Here is a 20,808-nt window from a genome sequence, read left to right on the forward strand (position 1 = left end):
GGCTTCAGCTCCCTGCTCAAGGTCTGGGAAAGCAGTGGAGGATGGCCCCAGGCCCTGAGCCCCAGAACACACATGGAAGACCCGGGGAATGAACCTGTGGGTGGAAGGTCTCTGTCCCGCCCCTCCTCTGTAACTGACTTTTCAGTAAAATAAAATCAATGGGGTGGGGAGGAATGAGGGGACTTCCTCTAAGCTCTATACCAAAAGAAAAACACAGTGAATGCCAGCTGCCTGAGGTGTGAAAGCAAAGAACTTCATCAAGACTGGGAAACCCATTCTCTGGATCCGCCTAATCAGAAACCTGTTTGCTAGAGGAAAACCAAAAACTTTTAGGGGAAGATGGGATTAATCAAATTGTGACACAGACACAGGAGTATTTTTAAAAATCGTGAGAACTGGGATTAAAAGATGTTTATTCTGGTGCATAAAAGGGAGGGAACGCCTGCTGCCACTATGGCTCACGTTTGAGTTTTTTCTCCCCCTCCCCCCTTTTTTTAAATCATAGTCTCTAATGGCCTGGTCTCTGTTGTCTCCTCTTCAGCCACCTGCCATGATGGCCCCCTTTGTGTGTCTGGGCCCAGTGACAACCCACAAGGCCATCTCTGGGCCATTTTTTCAGCCACTTGGGAAACAAAGCAGAAGTCACTGCCTACCACCCTCCCTAAGGGCCTCTCGCCTGTCCCTTTCCATCTAGCTGTAGCAATACACGGGCAGCGGAGAGCTGGCCTCAGGAACACGGCGGTTCCGTGCGCCTGCGTGGCCGAGCCGGTAATGCCCCCGGAGGAAAGGAGATAGCGCAGGGAAGGAGCGAGCCTAGAGGAAGCAGAGTGGAGAAGATCGCCTAACTGGCTAAAAATAGTCACCAAGTTGCACCTTTAGGCTCCGCTCTGAGACCCTTCAGTTTCCAGTGAGTGCGAAGAGGGACCCGGGAGAAGTGCCGCGTAATGGCGGCCAAGTGGCCGCGGCGTCGACCTCAGCAGGGGCTCCAGGAACATTTTGTTTCTGTTCCACGTCAACTGTTCTCAGGCGGGACGGTGAAAATACCGCTCCAAAAGACGCACCTCAGGGTGAACCAAGAGTAGCAGATAAGGCTTTAACCTAGCCCGCACGTCGCCGCCGAAATCACTTTCCAAAGAAAGGGACTCGGCGCATCCATTATGGCTACCGGCGCCAGCGCAGCAGTCAACCGAAAGGAAATGGCGCCGGGGCGCGCGGCCAGTCCCAGCAGGCACAGGGCGACGGAAGGAGAAGGCCGCCGAGGACGTCTGGAAGGACCGGTTCAGGGACTTTAAAAACAAACAAACCAACCCTTCTGGGGACCCTAAGTTGGACGATAATATGAAACGGTTATTGTTTGCAAAGCAACTCGCACAAGGAAACTCCGGGCTCCGTGTTGCGGTCAGAATCCGGCAAAATACTCTATTCTCTAAACAGAATGCGTTACGCAGACTGCGCATCTCCGCAACAGCGGGCCGGCCAACCACGCCAAGAATGTTACGTCGCACCGGAGGCTCTTTCCCCCGCCCTCCCCACGTTCTAGTTCGGGCGGCGCGAGCCCTCTACGCTCGCTTCGTACTTTCTTTTTCCTTCCGCCTGCCGCAACGTTCGCCCTCCTCCGCCATTGACGTAAAGCGCTTGCCAGAATACCCGTAGCGCCTTGCGGCGCCCTCGGGCTATTCCGAGACGCTGTTTACGTATCGCCTCCGACGTACGTAGCGTTAAGTTGGAGCAGTCTCAGCGGCAGCCGCCATTTTGTGCTGTCGCTGGGAAGGAAGGAGACGCTTGAGCCGCGGCCCTGCCGGGTTTGAGCGTACCCAAACCCTACCCAACGCTTTTATTACCCCGATTCTCTGTGTTTTGCTCCCGTCTCCGACGAGAGAGGCGGCGACGGTGGCGTCTGCGACGGGAGACAGCGCGTCGGAGCGAGAAAGCGCCGCGCCTGCCGCCGCCCCAACAGCGGAGGCGCCGCCGCCATCGGTCGTCACCAGACCGGAGCCGCAGGCCCTCCCGAGCCCGGCCATCCGTGCTCCGCTCCCAGATCTCTATCCATTTGGGACCATGCGCGGTGGCGGCTTTGGGGACCGGGACCGGGATCGTGACCGTGGAGGGTAAGGGGGGAGGGGCGAGGCGAGGCCTGGCGTGGGACGAGCGGGGCAGCTGCTGCCCGCGGAGGCCGCGGCGCTCCCGGTACCCGGGGGGTCCCCTGGTTAGCGTTTCAGGGCGCGGGCCTGGGCCCGGCGGTGGGGGTGGGGGTCGCTGGGGACCGACGCGCGGGGCCCTGCCGCCGCTGGCCGTCGTGGCGCGGCGCGGTCCCGCCCCGAGGGGAGCGGGAGGGGCGGCCTGGCTGGCTGCGGGGCCCGGCTGGTCGGCGGCTTCCCGGTCATTTGATCGCTCCGGGCCGCCGCCGCCGCCGCCCGCTTCTGGAAAAATCGAACGCGAAATGGTTTTCTCAAGTAATGGTCCCCAGCGAACACTGTTCCCTGCACTGCACCCCGAAAGGCCACTTTACAGTCCGCTGCTTATTTACGTAATATGGAGAAAGCACTTTCAAGAAAGCGGAGCTAGTTTTCTTCTAAATGATAGGGTTTGGGTGTGTTCTTTTTTGGGGGGGGGGGTATCGCTAGTTAAGATTTTTTCAGGTTTTGGGCCTAATTTTTTCTTCCCTGTCTGAACTGCAATAACTTTTCGGCCTCGCTAGCCAGAAAGTTTTGGTGTTACATCCGCTAGTGACTACCGCCTGGTTTGGAGTGAGCCACGTTCCACTAAGAGCTTTTTTTTTTTGTCCTACTGCTGAATCAATAGTAATGTGACTTCATCCCTGTGTGGCATTGGACAAGGTCCCTCGGCTTTGGGAGCCTGTTTCCTCATGTGAAGCCGGGCATAGTAATCGCCTTTCCTTGGTTATCTCGAAGGAGGATGTGGTTGTGTACTAGTAGTCCTGGTGGTTTTCTCTCCAAAGCTTGTTGTCTTGTGTGGTTCAAATGTACAAGGACCGAACTCACACACCTCAAGATCACTGAATTTACACAAAATAAATAATTTTGGTTCATTCCTCAAAGAAGAAAAAATTCAGAGCTTGGTGTTGAATCAGGGACTAGAAGAAATGTTTGCTAGTGCTTCCAGAGAAGCTAAGATTCTAAATGTCTAGACAGTACCACCTCTTAGAGAGCTTGACCGTATGTGGTGAAGGTAAAGTTCCTGTTAATACTCAAATTTCAAACCAAATCCTTGCACACAATGCCCCAGGAGCCATCAGATCCAACACGTTTGTAGGGACGATGTGCCTAATAGGATATTGGGAACAACTCCTTTCTCTGGAAATTTTGAGTGTTCATGCAGTTGAATGTTACAAAACTGAATAAGAATAATGTGCATCCGTGTGGGTGGCACAAGTGTGAAGAAAGCAGGTGATGGCACCATGGTAGATTTCAGGCTACAGACAACTGTGACAGAGAAGGTCACAAAATTCAAGGTGGTGTTAGTAGCCATGGTAGGGATTGTCTGCGTGGGGTAGGCCTAGGTTACCGGAGTACTGCTGGTGGTGTGTATTTACCGGTGGTGTTTGAGTTAATATTTGCTAACAAAAGGAAACTTGAAAGTTAGCAACCCAGACTTGACTGATGCCATATTGACTTTTTGAGTATCAGTTGACATTTTCCAAACTGGACAATAGTTTCAAACCAAATAACCCTTCCTGAGGTGTGCCTCCACGCTGCCTTCACTGTACAGTTTCCCCATGGTCTGAATGGCTCTGTCCTTTTTAATGGAATGGTTTATTGCCCTTGAGAGGGAAATTTGGGTGAGGTCAATGTGTGTACATGCACAGTCCAGAATTATGGACTACACATTATAACTAGTAGCTGAGTTTATTACATGGTATATGAAGGAGCAGGCTGCGGGCTCACTTTGCAGGTAGGAGGCTCTCTGGAATGTTGATTGACAGATTGGAAACATAGAAGATAGTATTTTTTCTGAGAACCTACCCAAGGTATGCTTTTAAAGTAGCTGTTGAATTACAATGGGGGGAACAGTTTTTTTTTTAAATGTACTTAATCTGAAAAGGGGGGCTGGGGCAGTCCTCCACTGTTTTTCCCAGACCGGTAGTCGGGAGCTGGATCTGAAGTATGGCAACCAGGACACAAAGCAGAACCCTTATGGTGCTGTGCCACGCTTCACCTGCCGCAGGAAGCATTTTTTGAAGCAGTCATAAGCCTTCAAAGAGACCTATGTGGAATGCTGCAATAGTGATGAAATAACGTTACCCAAGAGCCCCATGAGACCAGGCTGTGGGGGAGAAAGCTGGGTTTGAGCTCTTTCCATTTTATTCTTTGCATCACTGACATATGGAAAGACTGTTTCTTGAGCATTTTCAGTTGTGTTGCCCTCTGCTGTGAGGGGTGAGGGCGACAGGATGGTTCAGGTGGTGGTTTCTCTGCATTGCTGAGCCCTGCACATGGGAGCATGCACAGTGTGGCCGGTGGGTGGGTAACGGCACTACGCCTTGCTTGGTCTCATTCCTAATTTTACTGGATGAGCAGTTCCATACATGGAGTTAGCCGAGTTCTTGTTATCGAGTGTAAGTTCCCAGTAACTTCCCTGTGTATGTCAAGTGTCTAGCTGACTGTTGTATGCTCAAAGCACTTGTGGGAGAGCAGGGTCCCTTACAGGAGTGCAGCTACTGTCAGTTGTTAAGTGGCGCTTCCTTCGAGGGATGCCGTAAGTGGGTTACAGTAGGGAAAGGAGATTTGGTTATGTGAAATGCATCGCAGAATGAGAAATTTTTACTTTAAAAAATTCATACAATTTGTGGGCTACACTCAGCCCCAATTTTTACATAAATTGAAATAGGGGAAATCACAGCTCATTGGGATTTTTTAGGGAAAGTATCTTATATTTCATCTTTGGCAGGTGGGCGTGTATATTCCAATTGAGCTTATATGTTACAGCATGTGCTGTAAAACGTTAGCGCAACAGTGTGGTGTGCAGTTCGTTAGGACACCACTGGCTGTGCCACCGTTATCCTGTGAGTGCTAGTTGGAGCCTGGGGCCGGATTCCTGGCTCTGACCCAGCCCCAGCCCCAGCCCATGTCATCAGGGGAGTGAAGTAGCAGATGGGAGAGTATTTAGTTCCTTTCCCTCTCTATAACTGCCTTGCAAATAAATAAGGCTTTTTTAAACACTTATTTTAACCATTTAAATTTTTTTCAATATTTTTGAAGATTTTTATTGCAAAGTCAAATATATAGAGAGGAAGATCTGTCCATTGATTCACTCCCCAACTGACTGCAACAGCCTGTGTCTCTTTCGGGTCCTCCAGGCAAGTGCAGGGTCCCAAGGCCTTGGACTGGCCTCAGCTGCTTTCCTAGGCCACAAGCGGGGAGCTAGATGGGAAGTGGCACCTCCGGGATTAGAACCAGTGTCCATATGGGATCCCAGCACATGTAAGGCGAGGACTTTAGCTGCTAGGCTACTGTGCTGGGCCTCATTTTTAAATCTTCGTTTGAAAGGTAGGAGTTTAACATCTACGGGGATCTTTGCAGATGCCGCAGTACCCAGGGCTGAGCTAGGCTGGGCCAAAGCCTGGAGATTACTTCAGCCAACACCTGCTGCCTCCCAGGATGCATGTTGCAGGAAGCCCGAATGGAAGTGGAGCTGGGATTTAACCCACACGTGCCAGTGTGGCATTCAGTGTCTCCCCAGTGGCATCTTAAATTTGTTGGGTTTGCTTTTAAAAGTTTTAACTTACTATGCCTTTTTTCTGGAAATAAGTAATACAGTTCGAGAACAAAAGAGATGGGGTAAAGGTGCAAATAGGAGGGGAAAAAAGTCATGAATTTTTGTTGTGCTGCTATTTCAGTAGCATCAACTGAAGATGAAGGGACCAGTCTGTACAGGAGGTTTCTAGATGAGCAGGCAGCGCTCTTCACAAGGGAAAACAGCGCTGTTTGAGGTTTGAACTTCCTGCCCACGGTTGATTTAAGCTTGGTGATGTTCTTCACCTACATGTGTATGGCTTAGTATATCTTCAGTACCATTGAAAACAGTGATCTGGTGTTCAGTGGGTACCCAATAGCTGCTTCTTGAGGAATTGAATTTTGCTGGCCCGTGTTGTATTTACTATGGTGGATGACTGAAGCTCTGTGCACACCCTCATCCACCGTTAACAGCAGCTTCTGTGCCTGCTGGTGGTGGTAGTTCTACCTCACTTGGGAAACTAAAGGTAATAAAATGATCTGCCTTTGTATGCTTTTGTGGCATGTAAGAAGCAATAATGCTAATTTATTTTTAAATTATGGTTCCAGATTTGGAGCAAGAGGTGGTGGTGGCCTTCCCCTGAAGAAATTTGGTAATCCTGGGGAGCGTTTACGTAAAAAGAAATGGGATTTGAGTGAGCTCCCCAAGTTTGAGAAGAATTTTTATGTGGAACACCCCGAAGTGGCAAGACTGACACCAGTAAGTGTCTGTGATTTATTTTTCTCTACAAAGATGAGCAAGCCGGAGTTTTCTTGTGTAACTGGTATTGCTACTTTGTTGTAGTGTGGTAGAACATTCCTGGGGCTCTTAGTAGAGCTTCCCCTGCTCCAAGGAGGAACCAGTGGAGATTTTTTTTTCATGCATTAATAGTGCTGTCCAGCCTGTTGGCTGTGCGTGATTTCATCTTGTTGATTGGGTAGTGTCTTCATCTTGGAAGCAGAATTAATTTTAAGCTGACATTGTGTACTCTCTTTTAACCTCATTACAGGTTTTTTTTCTCTGTAACTCTGACCTTGAATAGATGACTGTTTCCTTTTGGTTTTTTAATTTTCTTCTGTGGAAATGGAGCTTTTAATTACCCCACTGTTTATTAACACACAAGTTGAATATTTAGCAAAGCACTGTAGAGTGCTAAATGCAGGTGCTGGCGTAGAGGCCATTGTGAGTGTGGGTTGTGCAGCAGTTTTTCAGCTGACCTAAAACAGAGCTTTGAATATCTAGAATAACTTGTTTACTAAATTTGCCTTTATTCTTGTCCATAGTATGAGGTTGATGAGCTACGCCGGAAGAAAGAGATTACAGTGAGAGGAGGAGATGTTTGTCCTAAACCCGTGTTTGCCTTCCATCATGCTAACTTCCCACGTAAGTGTTCTTAAATCCACAATCGTTTTTCTTCTTTAAGGTTCATTTTTGTTAGAAAGATTTCCAAAGAGAAGGAGAGATGGAGAAAGATACTCCATCCACTAGTTCACTCTCCAAACGGCTGCAATGGCCCGAGCTGAGCCAACCTGAAGACAGGAGCCAGGGGCTATTCAGGCCCCCAATGGGTACAGGTGCCCAAGGCCTTGGGCAGTTCTCCACTGTTTTCTCAGGCCATGTGTAGGGAGTTGGATTGAAAGTGGAGCAGCAGGGATACAAACCAGCATCCATAGGGGATGTTAGCACTTGCAGGTAGGCGATTAGTATATTGAGCCACTGCTCCATCTCTGCAATTCATAATATGAGTGGTTAAATGGTAAGCATGAGTATAAATAAAGTTATAGAAAAATTTTGACGTAGACTCAGAATTATATTGCAAAGACTTTTAACACGTCACAATTTGTATAATGAATGGCTTAAAATTTTTTTCATTAAATATTTATTTTTGTTGGAAAGTCATTTACAGAGCAGAGGAGAGACAGAGAAAGATCTTCCATCCACTGGTTCACTCCCCAAGTAGCCGCATCGGCTGGAGCTAAGATGATCTGGAGCCAAGAACCAGAAGCTTCTTCTGGGTCTCCCATGCGGGTGCAGGGTCCCAAGGCTTTGAGCTGTCCTCTACTGTTTTCCCAGGCCACAAGCAGGGAGCTGGATGGGAAGTGGAGCCGCTGGGATAGGAACTGGCACCCATATGGGATCCTGGTGCATCCAAGACGAGGACTTTAGCCACTAACCTCTCTCTCTTTGGACCCAAGCTTTTTGCTTTTATATTCATTTTATTTGAAAGGCAGAGGAGTACTGTCCCGTTATCATTTCCCAAATTCCTGAAACAGCAGAGCTGGGCCAGGCTCGAGGACCAGAATACTTCAGTCTCCATCTCTCTTAGCAAATAGCTGTGAAATTTGGTAAATAAAAAAAGCAAGGCTTGGATAAATTTTTGCCTCCAGGGAGCTTAAAATTTATTTTTTGTTGTTGTTGTTGCCATTCACCTTAAGGACATAATTATTTGAAAGGCAGCGGATGAGGAAGAGGTAGATCTTCATCTACTGGTTCACTCCCCTGGAGGGCTGCAACAGCCTGAACTGGGCCAGGCTGAAGCCAGGGGCTTAACCAGTTGGGCTGTCCTCTGCTGCTTTCCCAGACCCATCAGCAGCAGGGAGCTGATAGGAAGTAGAACTGAGGGGAACTCGGACAAGTGCCCATATGGGTGGCCAGTTGGCCTCAACTGTGTCGCTGCAACAGCAGGTCTAATTTAAAAGTTTTTAAAGCTAATTTTTGTGCATGTGGCGGTATAGTTTTGTTTAGAGGCAGTTGCCTGCTTATTCTCTTGCAGAGTATGTAATGGACGTATTGATGGATCAGCACTTCACAGAACCAACGCCGATTCAGTGCCAGGGATTTCCATTGGCTCTTAGTGGTCGGGACATGGTGGGCATTGCTCAGACGGGCTCTGGGAAGACACTGGCGGTACGTGCCAGCTCTGTTTCCATTTTTCTGGTGTCACTCAGGGTAGAGGTAGTCTTCCCTACTTCCAACTTTGCGAGTCTAGAATCCTTTCGGGTTCAAATTTGGGTTGCTCTTGTGTTGGGGTATTTTTTGTTTTGTTTTGTTTTGATGGTGATGTAACACTGTCATTCTTTTTCCCTTTACAGTATTTGCTGCCTGCAATTGTCCATATTAACCACCAGCCATACTTGGAAAGGGGAGATGGCCCAATTGTAAGTGTATTTTAGCTTGTTTATAATTCCAACAAAACTGCAACTTGTTATCTTGCATTGTTTACTACATCATTTGCATCATGTGATTTTATTCTGAATTCCACCCTTCATTTAATGGTTTAAATAAGTTCGTGGTCACATAACTACTAAATGGCTGAGCTTGATTTCAAAGACTTTACACTTCAGCTATATGCATATTGCTTTTATACATATGAAATGCACTGTTGATATTTATTGCACAGTGACATACAAAAGAGCTGTGAGATTGTTCTGTAGTTTAAGTCAGATTATTAAAAATAACTTTTATTTGAAAGTCACAGAGCAAGGAGAGACAGATCCTCCGTTTGCTGGTTTATTCCCCAAGTGCCCACAGAAGCCAGAGCTGGATCAGTTCAGAGCCCCAGTGGCTTATTTCGGGTCTCCCACATGGGTGCAGGAGCCTGCCATGTGGTCCACCTTTCACTGCTTCCCCAGACACATTAACAGGAAGCTGGATTGGAAGTGCTGCAGGCGGGAGTTACAGACACTGTGGCACGGTGCTGGCCCCAATATATACTTATTTCTTGTCTTTGTCATTCTGATTGACAGATTGGTACATTCTTCTACAATAATGTTTTCTCTGTACAATATGTGTTTCGTTCTGTGTGCCTGTTAGTTTTATCATTAGCTGACCTTTGATGGATGGTTGCACAACTCATGTTTCTTGCTAATATCTTAATCCATGGTTTTATTGCTGTTTTGAGTTAACTCATTTAAGGCTAGACAGTACAGTCATATACATGTGACAAAGAATCACGAGTCAAACCAAGAATGAGGGTTGCCAGTATAGTACTGAGTATCAAAATGTAGCACAAGAATGAAAATGAAATTATTACAATGCAGTAAATAATTTCACACATTTAGAGTACTACCCCCCTGCCTTCTCAGTTCCCTTACTCTGTAGTCAGTGTATTTTCACAAATCAGACAATAATGAAAAGTTAGATTGCCTTTTGTACTTTGTTATTGGTGTGTCTGCTTTTCTTTTATTTGGGTATCAAGATTTTTGTTTTTTTGTCTCTTATCTCAGTGTTTGGTTCTGGCTCCTACCAGAGAGCTTGCCCAGCAGGTACAGCAAGTAGCTGATGACTATGGCAAATGTTCAAGATTGAAAAGTACTTGCATTTATGGGGGTGCTCCTAAAGGTCCTCAAATTCGGGACTTGGAACGAGGTAATTAAGTTTTAGTGTATAAGAAATATTAGAGTAGCTTACTTTGCCAGTTGCTGTGAATGAAGATGAAAATAGAGGGTTCTCATGGAAAATTGAGTTTCAGCCTGTTGGTGGTTTTCAGATAAGGTCAAATAGCTGTTTACGAGAGAACATGTGTTGAGCCTGGTTAGAGACTTGCGTAAAATTGTGTGATTGTATGAAAGTTCTCCGTACCTTATGCTCTGTAGCATTGGGTACATGCGACCTCTAGAGCTGGTGCTGCTTAGTGTATCTGGGGAGGCTTGGACTCTGTAGAAAGGATTCTTAATTGGCTGAATCTGACTTTATTTACAGGTGTTGAGATCTGCATAGCTACTCCTGGACGCCTGATCGATTTCCTGGAGTCGGGAAAGACAAATCTTCGTCGATGCACTTACCTTGTACTGGATGAGGCTGACAGAATGCTTGATATGGGCTTTGAACCCCAGATCCGTAAAATTGTTGATCAGATCAGGGTATGTAAAGCAGACATACTGTGGTTCTTATTCCCCTTAGGCTCCTGTGTAGTCCCGTAGCCTAAAAGCAAACCTTTCTTTGCCCATAGCCCGACAGGCAGACTTTGATGTGGAGTGCAACCTGGCCCAAAGAAGTGAGGCAGCTGGCTGAGGACTTCCTGCGCGATTACACACAGATCAACGTGGGCAATCTGGAGCTGAGCGCCAACCACAACATCCTGCAGATTGTGGATGTCTGCATGGAGAGTGAGAAGGACCACAAGTACGGAGGAGCGCGCAGGGTCTACATCTTCCTAATAACCCTCCAGAACCAATGGGTTCCTAAGGCCCCGAGACACAAGTGCTAGCTAGCTTTCTGAAATTCCATTCTGTCTCATTCATCAAAGCCCTGTGTTAAAGGCTGGATTCTGGGTCCTTGGGTTTGAATCCTGGCCCTGCTATTTAGCAGCTGGTTTAGACAGATTTAGTTTTCTCGTCTGATTCCTTAGCTCTGTTAACTGTGAAATGGAGAGAATATCCATTGCCCTGAGACTAGTTTGAGTGAAGATTTGTCAGGAACAAGAGTTGTTTTGACTGATGTCCTCTGTTTTTGCTAGAATTTGTTAATGAGTAATGAGGGAAGTTGTTTAGCTTTGGGAGTTGATACCACAGTTGTGTGCTCAGGGGAGCTTGTCCAGTGTGCTGGTTCTAACACTTGTCCTGCTGTTAGGTTGATCCAGCTGATGGAAGAAATCATGGCTGAAAAGGAAAACAAGACGATAATATTTGTGGAGACAAAGAGGCGCTGTGATGACCTCACACGAAGGATGCGCAGAGATGGGTGAGCACGCACGGGGGGTCCTTGGCTGCAGGTTTAGCGCTCTGAGACTGCGGGTGGTTTGTCCTGATGGCTGACATGTTGTTTACTCTTGAAGTAAACACTGTTGACTAGCAAGTCTTCATCAGTGTTATGTGATAGTATTTCTTTTTTAAAGCTTAGTTTTCTTTCTTTGCTTTGCTTTTTGATAGTTGGCCAGCTATGTGTATCCATGGGGACAAGAGTCAACCAGAAAGAGATTGGGTTCTTAATGGTGAGTCCGATATTTTTTTCCTGGGGGTGTTTTCTGAGTCCGTCGAGGACCAGCTGGCAGATGCGCAGTTTACACAGGCTGAGTGGTGCTCTCTCAGCTTCTCACTCTGCTGTCGTCACACACAAGTAGCTGACCACGGTGTGGCCGCATTGAAATAGCTTCCTCATTAACAATTAGTACTTTAGCACCTTTCCTTCCACTCCTGTTACTTTTCATTACTATTGGGAAGCCATTGCATAAAGTAGAAATGGTCGTACTTAAATAAATGCACTCACCGTGCGGAGAAATGGGATTTTACCTTTTGTGGTACACCTTTTCAAACATACCACAGGACTTGGCCTTTGATAGCATGGTTGAGCTGCTGGCTTGCTTCCCATGTCGAGTGGTTTGGGTTCAAGTCTCAGGTTTTGTTTTTGTTTTTTAAAGATACATTTATTTGGAAAGGCAGGTCACATTTAGAGAGGAGAGACAGAAAGATCGTCTTCTACTGGTTCACTCCCCAGATGACCACAGTGGCCAGAGGTGAGCTGAGCCAAGCTGGAGTCAGGAGTTTCTTCTGGGTCTCCATGTGGGTGCAGGATCCCAAGGCTTTGGGTCGTCATCTGTTGCTTTCCTAGGTAATAAGCAGGGAGCTGAATGGAAAGTGGAGCAACTGGGACATGAACCCTTTACAGGATCCTGTGAGGACTTAGCTGTTGAGCCATCGCACTGGGCCTTCAAGTCCCACCCTGGACAGCAGTAGATGGTACCCAAGTAGTTGGGTCCCATGTGAAGTTTTGGCGCCTGACCTTAGCCTGGCCCTGCCTTGGCTTTCGGTGGCATTTGTGGCATTATCAAGATGGAAAGTTTGATCTCTTGTCTGTCTTTCAAATAAATTTTAAGGAGATTTTTTTTTTTAAGATTTGTTTTTATTGGAAAGGCAGATTTACAGAGGGAGAGATAGATTTTCCATCCACTGACTGACTCCCCAAATGGCCACACCAGCTGGAGCTGGGCTGATCTGAAGCCAGGAGCCGGTCTCCCATGCGGGTGCAGGGCCCAAGGACTTGGGTTATCCAACACTGCTTTCACGGGCGCATTCACAGGCAGTAGATCATTGAAATAGCCAGGGCTCAGTCCAGCGCACACAGAGGATGCCAGCACCACAGGTTGGAAACTTAGTTACCTGCTGGGCCATACCTCTGGCCCCTAATTTTTTTTCTAAGGAAAAGCAGTTCTGGCTCATGTTAGTTACTGATGGGCACAGATCGATATTTGCTATTACTGGTTGAGATTACTTGTGGTATATTGTCACTCTGCTAAAAATGTGTCAAAAGAACATTCTTGGACTGAAGGGTTTGTCATTTTTTAGAAGATGTGTCACTTAACCTTAGCTGTATATAAATTGTGTTTTAATGGTTCTTCCACCTTTTTCCCTCCACAGAGTTCCGTTCCGGAAAGGCCCCCATCCTCATTGCCACAGATGTAGCCTCCCGCGGGCTAGGTTTGTATAGATAGGCGTCTCTGACCATGGTATATATACCGTCTTGTTGAAAGACTGGTCATTTCAAATTAGAGTTATATGTACAAGTGTCTAGATAAATATTTAAAAGAGGAAAAAATACAAGCAAGATTTTTCCCTTCCCCCACAATTTTTTTTTAACCTTTGTTATTTATTTATTTATTTGCTTTCTTTTCTTTTCGGAGTCTCTTCCTGCTCCTAACAAACAGGCTTTGGTCTGCAGCAAGGCCTAGGCATGACTCTTCAGGTACCGGGAGAGGAGACATTCGCTTGAATGGCTCAGCTGCCTCCTGGCCTTCCTGTTCCCTGCGAGATGCGAGCACCCTGGTGGAGCCTAGCTAGCATCAGCTGGTTTTTGAGTTACTCTTTTCCAGTATCAATCTGTCTATGCTTGAGAATAGATAATGTAGATAGATACACATAGAGGCCCAGTTCCTGAATGAAATTGTCTATGACACGATGTCATTTGTCAATTACGTCCTTATTGCCAGTGTCCTTTCCTGAAGGAGAGTGGCCACGGGCGTTATTACCCCTCCTCCCACCAACTCCTCGCATCGTGGATGTGTTGCCTCCTTGGAGCTTCATGTTGAGGGTATTCTTCCAACTTTTCGGACCCATGGTGACTAAAGATATATGCAAATAGCTTGTGTGTTAGCCCATCATCATCCTGAGCTACTTAGCAGATCTAACGACTTTTATAATTAAAAAATGAGGTTACTTCTCTCACAAGGAAATGTTTAAATTGTTGAGAAGTACTTAGTTCCTTGTCCGGTAAGGTGAAAGGGACCAGATTCCCTTAGCTATTTGGTAGAAACAATTACTCAAATTAGGCTACCAAACAAGGAGGCCTTTCTGTCCCTGGGCATGCTCATGCCCACCTTGAGAGGAGAGGCTCGCAGCCATGACGGGGAGTTGTCTCTGCCCGCTGAGGTCATGTCTGGATCTGTGCCGTTAGAACTTGGGCCTGTTGGGAGAGGCGGTGGAGGCCTGAAAGCCGTGGACGGAAAAGCTTTCAGTAATGGTGGTTTTTCAGCAGGCTTGCTATGTGCTGGTAGCTTCTTTGTGCATCTTGCCTAGACAATTCAAACATTTGCTCCATGTTCTGTATATTGAAACCAAATCAATTGGCTGTCATTAGAATAACGTAGACTCGATCCCACCCTCACTCAGGAGGTGAGGGAAGAGGGAAGGTACCTTGAGTCTGTTTCTTGTTACTCATCACCAGTGCTTGTTCTGGGCCCCTTTGTGTGCTGCCTTGTAAAAATCAAAGGAGGGAGAAAACCCACCGCAATGGCAGAATCTGACCGAGGTCCTACAAGATCCTGGAAAGTGAAGGCTTCTACCTCATAGACAGGGGTGCAATTTTCAGCTGAGTCACCAGGCTTTTTTTCACTTCCTGTCAAGCGATGGTCTCTTAAATGTTCCCTTCAGGTAAGTTCTTTGATTCCCATAATTTTATAATAGTCATACTTTATAATAGGCAATCATTACTCCCTTTCCATTGGGAGTTTTTTCTTTTTTTTCCTTTTTATCTTTTTTTTTTTTGTTTGAACTACACACTGTTAAGTTGAAAGTATTGAATTTATTTTGTTTTGTTTTTTGACAGAAGCTTTGATATCAGCTGCAGCTCATTGTCAGCACATGGCCGAGACAAACCTACACTGGGCCCAAGTAGCTCTAGCTGAGCCTGTTGGCTGGTCTTACTCCCTGCTAGTTAGTGCTGGACATGGCCATGTGCTAGGACCTTACCCTGGGCAGCTGGCCAAAACATTAACTTGTCCATTTTCTTACCCTGCTACAGCATCTTCTATAAAGACAGCAAGATAATATTGTGGCAGTGCACAAATAACAGCAGGGCAGGCTTGACTGGAGGAACCCAAGTCCTGCGCTTGCTCTTCGTGCGCTCAGCCAGCTGTGTGTGCACGGGACACCTTCCTAGTTGAAGAACTTGCACCTTGTCTGTCCCCCCATTGAGCTTCTCTAGATGTACTCCCACGTAGTAGCACCCCACGTGTTGACTGCAGCCTTCAGTGCTTCCTGCTGTGGACGCACGCTTGGTGCGGCCCGGGCAGGAGTCCAGCTTGCTCTGCTTTCCATGACCCACACACACATGGATTAGTAGGGAACTTTATTCTAGCTCTGAAGACGTGGTCATGGAGTGTACTCCCTGTCCTGTCCCCTGCATCCTCTTCCCCACTCGCCCATGCCCTGCCCCATCTCCCATCCGTCCTGGCCCTCTGCCTTTTTTTAAATTGTTGCCACAACGACCTGAGCCGGAGACTCACGCTGCCCCCTGTGATAAGTGCCTTCTCGTCTTTCTGGTGTGATTCAGGACTTACGGGTCAGTAAAGACCGAGGAGCCTTTATTGTAATAAGAAACAGACATAACGCCCCTCTTCTTCATGAGCCCTGTACCAACAGCTGATTTTTAAAAATCATCTCCCCTTTCCCCCTGAAATTAATCCAGTCTGGGCAATAGATGCAGTCTGACCCTTTGGAAGTAACTTACTTTTTTTATTAATTATTTTTTTCTACAATCACCCCAATTATCCTTGGGGGAGGCGTTGGAGGACCTGAAATTTTTACCCGAACCCAGGTTCTCCGGCGCTTGGCAACCAAATGGGGCTACAGAGAAGCATCTAAGCCAGTTCACAGAGCGAGCGTGTGTGGGGACTGCTCACTGCCACGGACCCTTGATGCATGCTCCCCGCGCTCCAGTGGTCCCGTGTCAGAAGGCGGAGTTTTCGAAAGGAGGCCGCCAAAAATAAAAGGCAAAGAGACGGGATCGGCTGCAGCGGTTTCCCAAAGGAGGAGGGAGTGTGCATCGGTCTGGTAACAAACAGAGAATGTTTTTTAATTGCTTCTATCACAAAAATCTGTGTTTTATTTAGGATATTTTCTGAATATTCTTTGTAAAATGCAGATTTTTCCACAAAACGATAGGATTCTTTGTTATGTTAAATTTATTGTGTAAATAGAATTGAAGAAAGGCATTCAGCTGAAAGCATTACACTAACATTTACATACTTGAAGCATCAGGAAGTAATTCAGCCCAATTCCCAGCCCTGGACAGTATAGCGAACTGTCTCAAGGTTTTCCTGGTTTTTCCCTCATTCTTTCGTTATATGTATATATAATTTCCCAGGTCACATAGACAATCTTTGATGACTGAAAAAAGTACTAAGTTAAAATGACCTTGAGTTGAGAAAAAAACTACTTTTTTGGCAGAAGCTGGGCTTAATAGTACAGTGAAATTTTAGTGTAATGTGTTCTTGTTGTAATTGAGAGAAGAAAAAATAATTTCTGCAAAGGAAAAATTGGTATATATGTAAACTTTGGTTATAATCGGTTTTTTAAAATGTAAGAATATATAAGCAAAGGAAATTAGCCTAATTTAAATGAAGTATCTGAAGCTCTTTTTTTGGTTTGCTCTGTGACTGGTTTGAAGGTAAGTGTCATGTTGTTGGTGGCTTTTGCCAGGCTTCTCCCAACAGAGTAGAAGTGATAACTGGTAACTTAACCTTGTCAGTTACCACCTCCTTTTCTAATAGCAGTTCTGAAAAGGAATTTGGTAAGGGCAATTTTGGTGCAACTCCTGTCAGTACAGTGGCCAAAATAATAGAGGCAGGAGTTGGAATGATTGGATGGGATTCTCTTAGGATTTTACAGCAGTGAGGGGCTCATGTCCCAGGAGTCAGATCCTCTTTTACTCTGTTGGGATGAGTCTTTTTTTTTTTTTTTTCCTTCCTACTCAGAGGGGTTACTAACTTCATCTTCTCTCCTCTTGCTGTCATCTGCATTCGTGCTTCCCACCTGTTGTTGGCATGTCCTTTATCTTCTCTTTCCCTGCCACCTCAACCTACACACTGACTCATTGCCTGAAGATGTGGAAGATGTCAAGTTTGTGATCAACTATGACTATCCAAACAGCTCAGAGGATTATGTGCACCGCATTGGCCGAACAGCCCGCAGCACCAACAAGGGCACGGCCTACACCTTCTTCACCCCAGGAAATTTAAAGCAGGCCAGGGAGCTGATCAAGGTGCTCGAGGAGGCCAACCAGGCCATCAATCCCAAACTGATGCAGCTGGTGGACCACAGAGGCGGCGGTGGAGGCGGGGGTAAGGCTGAGGCCTGGCGGTAAACCAGGTCCTGCCAAAGTATCATTCTGCTCATTGTGTGTCTTGTTTTTTGGATCTTGTGAAGGCTCTAGGTTGGATACTCCATAGAGCCCAAGGACAGAATTGAGTAGTTTCCATAAACTCTACTAAATATGCAAATGTGAAGTGGAGCGTAGTAATGTGTAGATGATAATGTGAAGTGCACTTTTGAGTTGTGAAGCATGTGGTGTGCTTGCTTTTTCATACCGTAAATACTTAGCTGGTTTTTGCAGCTCTCTGCCTATGGAGTGAGTAGGGATTTTGCATCATTTTGTAGTAGAGACTGAGGTGTGTTAGTGGGAGCCCCACAAATGTAAAATACAGTAGGGCCTGCGCTTCCTTAGACTCCCACAGTCTAAGATTATGTTGGTTGGTCAGCTCAAGGAAAGCCTTGAATGTTAAGCATACTTGTGACGTGTCCTCTCACTGGCCTGTGCTGTTAATCAGACTGGCTTCATGAATGACGACGGGGGCATGCTGAATACCTCAGTGTCTACTGGTGCCCTCAGAGGCAGTTTGGCTTGAATCCTGTACTTGGCATTTATCATTTCCTTATGTCCTCCCATCAGGAGGTCGCTCTCGCTACCGGACCACCTCGTCGGCCAACAACCCCAATCTGATGTATCAGGATGAGTGTGACCGGAGGCTCCGAGGCGTCAAGGATGGTGGCCGGAGGGACTCTGCAAGTTACCGGGATCGTGGCGAAACCGATAGAGCTGGTTATGCTAATGGCAGTGGCTATGGAAGTCCAAATTCCGCCTTTGGAGCACAAGCAGGCCAATACACTTATGGCCAAGGCACCTATGGGGCAGCTGCTTATGGCACCAGTGGCTATACAGCCCAGGAATATGGGGCTGGCACTTACGGAGCTAGTAGCACCACCACAACGGGGAGAAGTTCACAGAGCTCTAGCCAGCAGTTTAGTGGGCTAGGCCGGTCTGGGCAGCAGCCACAGCCACTGATGTCACAGCAGTTTGCACAGCCTCCAGGAGCCACCAATATGATAGGTTACATGGGGCAGACTGCCTACCAGTATCCTCCTCCTCCTCCTCCCCCTCCTCCTTCACGTAAATGAAACCACTCAAGCCACAGTGATGAGTGCAAACTTCATGACATTGAAAGGAACACTGTCTTTTCTCTCCCTCTTTTTTTTCCCCCCCAACCATTGTGATTGTCTTTTCATGCAGATTAGTTAGAATTCACTGCCAGGTTTTTTCTGCCCACCAAAGTGATCCAGTCTGTAATAACAGATTTTGTAAAAATATATATAGCCAACTGGAAGAGATTCATTTCTTCCCCCAGCTTCTTGCATGTTAAGGATACTGAGCTTTTTTTCCATCTTAAGAGAAAAAGTGAGGTGTTAGGCCATTGTGTTGGAGCCCCTTTTTGTCAGTCTGAGTTTGGTGGGGGGAGATGCTGATTGGCGGCCTTCCTGAGCTGGGAGCCCCAAGGGTTCTCTTGGCACAGGCTCCTCAGGCCCAGGGAGTTCTCTCTCTTTTTTTTTTTAAGACAGCTTTGCCACTGTCATTCTGGCTGATTGGTGGCTTACATGCATTTCACATTTAAAATTTCTGATTGGTTTTGACTCCCTTACACTTTGCCTTCCACCCTCTCAATTATTGAAAAAGTAACGATTTTAGTGTCAGGTTAGAAGTTGAATGGTTGGCTCTGGATTTAAGTGTACCTTTAATAGGTATATGTGTTCACTTGCAGAGTTGAAGTGGTAGTATCCGAGCCTCTAGGTGGAAGCTTCCTGTTTTTCTTACTTTTATAACCAGGGACCTTCTATGACACTGAGTTCCTCTCCCAGACAGCTGCAGTAGCAAATGAACATTAATGCACTGCAAATTAGCCACATTTTAACTGGCTGGGTCTATACGTTCAACTGTGGCGTAAAGGGCACCTTTAATTCTAAATAATATTCTAGAAACGGGCAATTATTCCTTTTTAACTTGCTATTTAAAAAGCAACACTTTGCTAGTTACTCTGCCCTTTTGGTCAAGTTATCTTGAACGAAGGATCTTTAAAAAAAATTAAGACTCCTCTCTGCATGCCCTGCCTGGCCAGCGCTCAGACAGCTTGTGGGTGCCAGCTAGCTTCAGCATCCCTTGCCCTCTGCTTTTCCAGGTAGGTAGTGCTTGAGAGGGTTGAGGTCGAAAGCCCAGGTCCTTTGTACTTGCCCTCCGTCTGCAGGTAGGTGAGCTCCCTCCTTGTAGTGACGCTGTCTGTGGCTGCCCCTCGGGTAGGCCCGAGAGGATTTCCTCTTGGTTCACAGTGTAGGCTAGAGTGACCCGACAGTCCCAGAAGCCTCTCCCAGATCCACGCGGGACTGCTCGTCTGTATGTTCCTCATCAGTATTGTTCCCTGCTGCCAGGTTGCTAAAGGGGCAAGAGCCTGTGCGTTCTTGAACAGTTATCTGAGAGTGCGCACGGCTTTCCAAGAAGTAAATACTGAGGGGGTTTTGGGGGGTTGGTTTTTTGTGTTTCTCTTTTTTTGTTTGTTTGTTTGGTTTGGTTTTCCCCTTAAAAGTCTTCAGGGAGAGAAGGGATGGTTTCTGAAGGGTTCTAAGAGTTCATGGGCAACTTCCAGGTAGGTTGTCAGCGCCAACTGAAAGACACGCATGTAGAAACTTCTGCATCCTTTTTATTTTTTACTTTCTTCTTCCTTAACTTCTCTTTTTCTCCCTCGTCTTACAGAAGTTGAGGCCAAGGGAGGATGGTAGGCACTGAAAACATGCAGCAGAACTACTCTGTACTTCACACCAGAACGCCCCTTTCCCCCAAATTTTGCCTAAGCATTGACTTCAACCAAAATCTGGTTTTTCTTTAAACATGGAGGCTCCACTCCAGGGGTGCCCTCCTCTTGTGCAACCTGGAAAGCCACCACTTGAGGAGAGTGGCCACACGGGCAGTGTTTGGCTTGCTGGCTTCCCTTGTCTACTGGGGATGCTGTCATCCTTAAGTCAAATAACAGCAGATAGCACATTTCCAAAGCTACATGGCCTGGGCACGGCTGAAATCGAGCAGAATTCCTCCTGCCTCCATGTCTGTCCCACTGTGGCTTTGGCACATGGGCAGAAGAGTCCGCACTGCGTTCGCGGGGGAGGGGTGTCAGTGTTGAGCTGTGGGCTGCTTCTCCCCGTCCTTCCTAACCATGCATTGTGTGGACGTGCCGTCATCTTAAAGGTTGGTGGTTCTTGCTTGGGATCAGTGCTCTCCATTATGTCCTTGCTGGTCTCTGAACACATTCCTGTTGTGTTAAGACTTGAAAGATTGGTAGATGTGTAATGTTCAGGCACAGGATGCTAAGAGCTATGTTACTATTCTTAGTTTGTAAATTGTCCTTTTGATACCATCTTGTTTTCTTTTGTAGGTATAAATAAAAACACTGTTGACAATAAGCCATGAGTTTTATTGCATAAAGATTCTGTAAGTTGGAGGGTAGTTTTTTGTTTCAGGACAAACACTTGGGGGTGTGGGCTG

The 20,808-nt window shown here is 46.7% G+C and overlaps 1 protein-coding gene across 1 annotated transcript; it reads left to right on the top strand.

The window, feature by feature from the left end:
- Window positions 1–1,612: 1,612 nt before the first annotated feature.
- DDX17 (DEAD-box helicase 17) lies at window positions 1,613–20,049 on the top strand. The gene is made up of 13 exons (XM_004589501.3): window positions 1,613–2,108; window positions 6,303–6,453; window positions 7,017–7,116; window positions 8,507–8,640; window positions 8,826–8,891; window positions 9,960–10,101; window positions 10,435–10,595; window positions 10,685–10,857; window positions 11,305–11,415; window positions 11,604–11,665; window positions 13,089–13,148; window positions 17,051–17,287; window positions 17,896–20,049. The coding sequence occupies exons 1-13, from the start codon at window positions 2,059–2,061 to the stop codon at window positions 18,399–18,401; spliced, it is 1,953 nt and encodes a 650-aa protein (XP_004589558.1). The 5' UTR covers window positions 1,613–2,058; the 3' UTR covers window positions 18,402–20,049.
- Window positions 20,050–20,808: the final 759 nt, after the last annotated feature.

Source organism: Ochotona princeps, chromosome 15, assembly GCF_030435755.1.
Source record: "Ochotona princeps isolate mOchPri1 chromosome 15, mOchPri1.hap1, whole genome shotgun sequence".
NCBI classification, from domain to species: Eukaryota; Metazoa; Chordata; class Mammalia; order Lagomorpha; family Ochotonidae; genus Ochotona; species Ochotona princeps.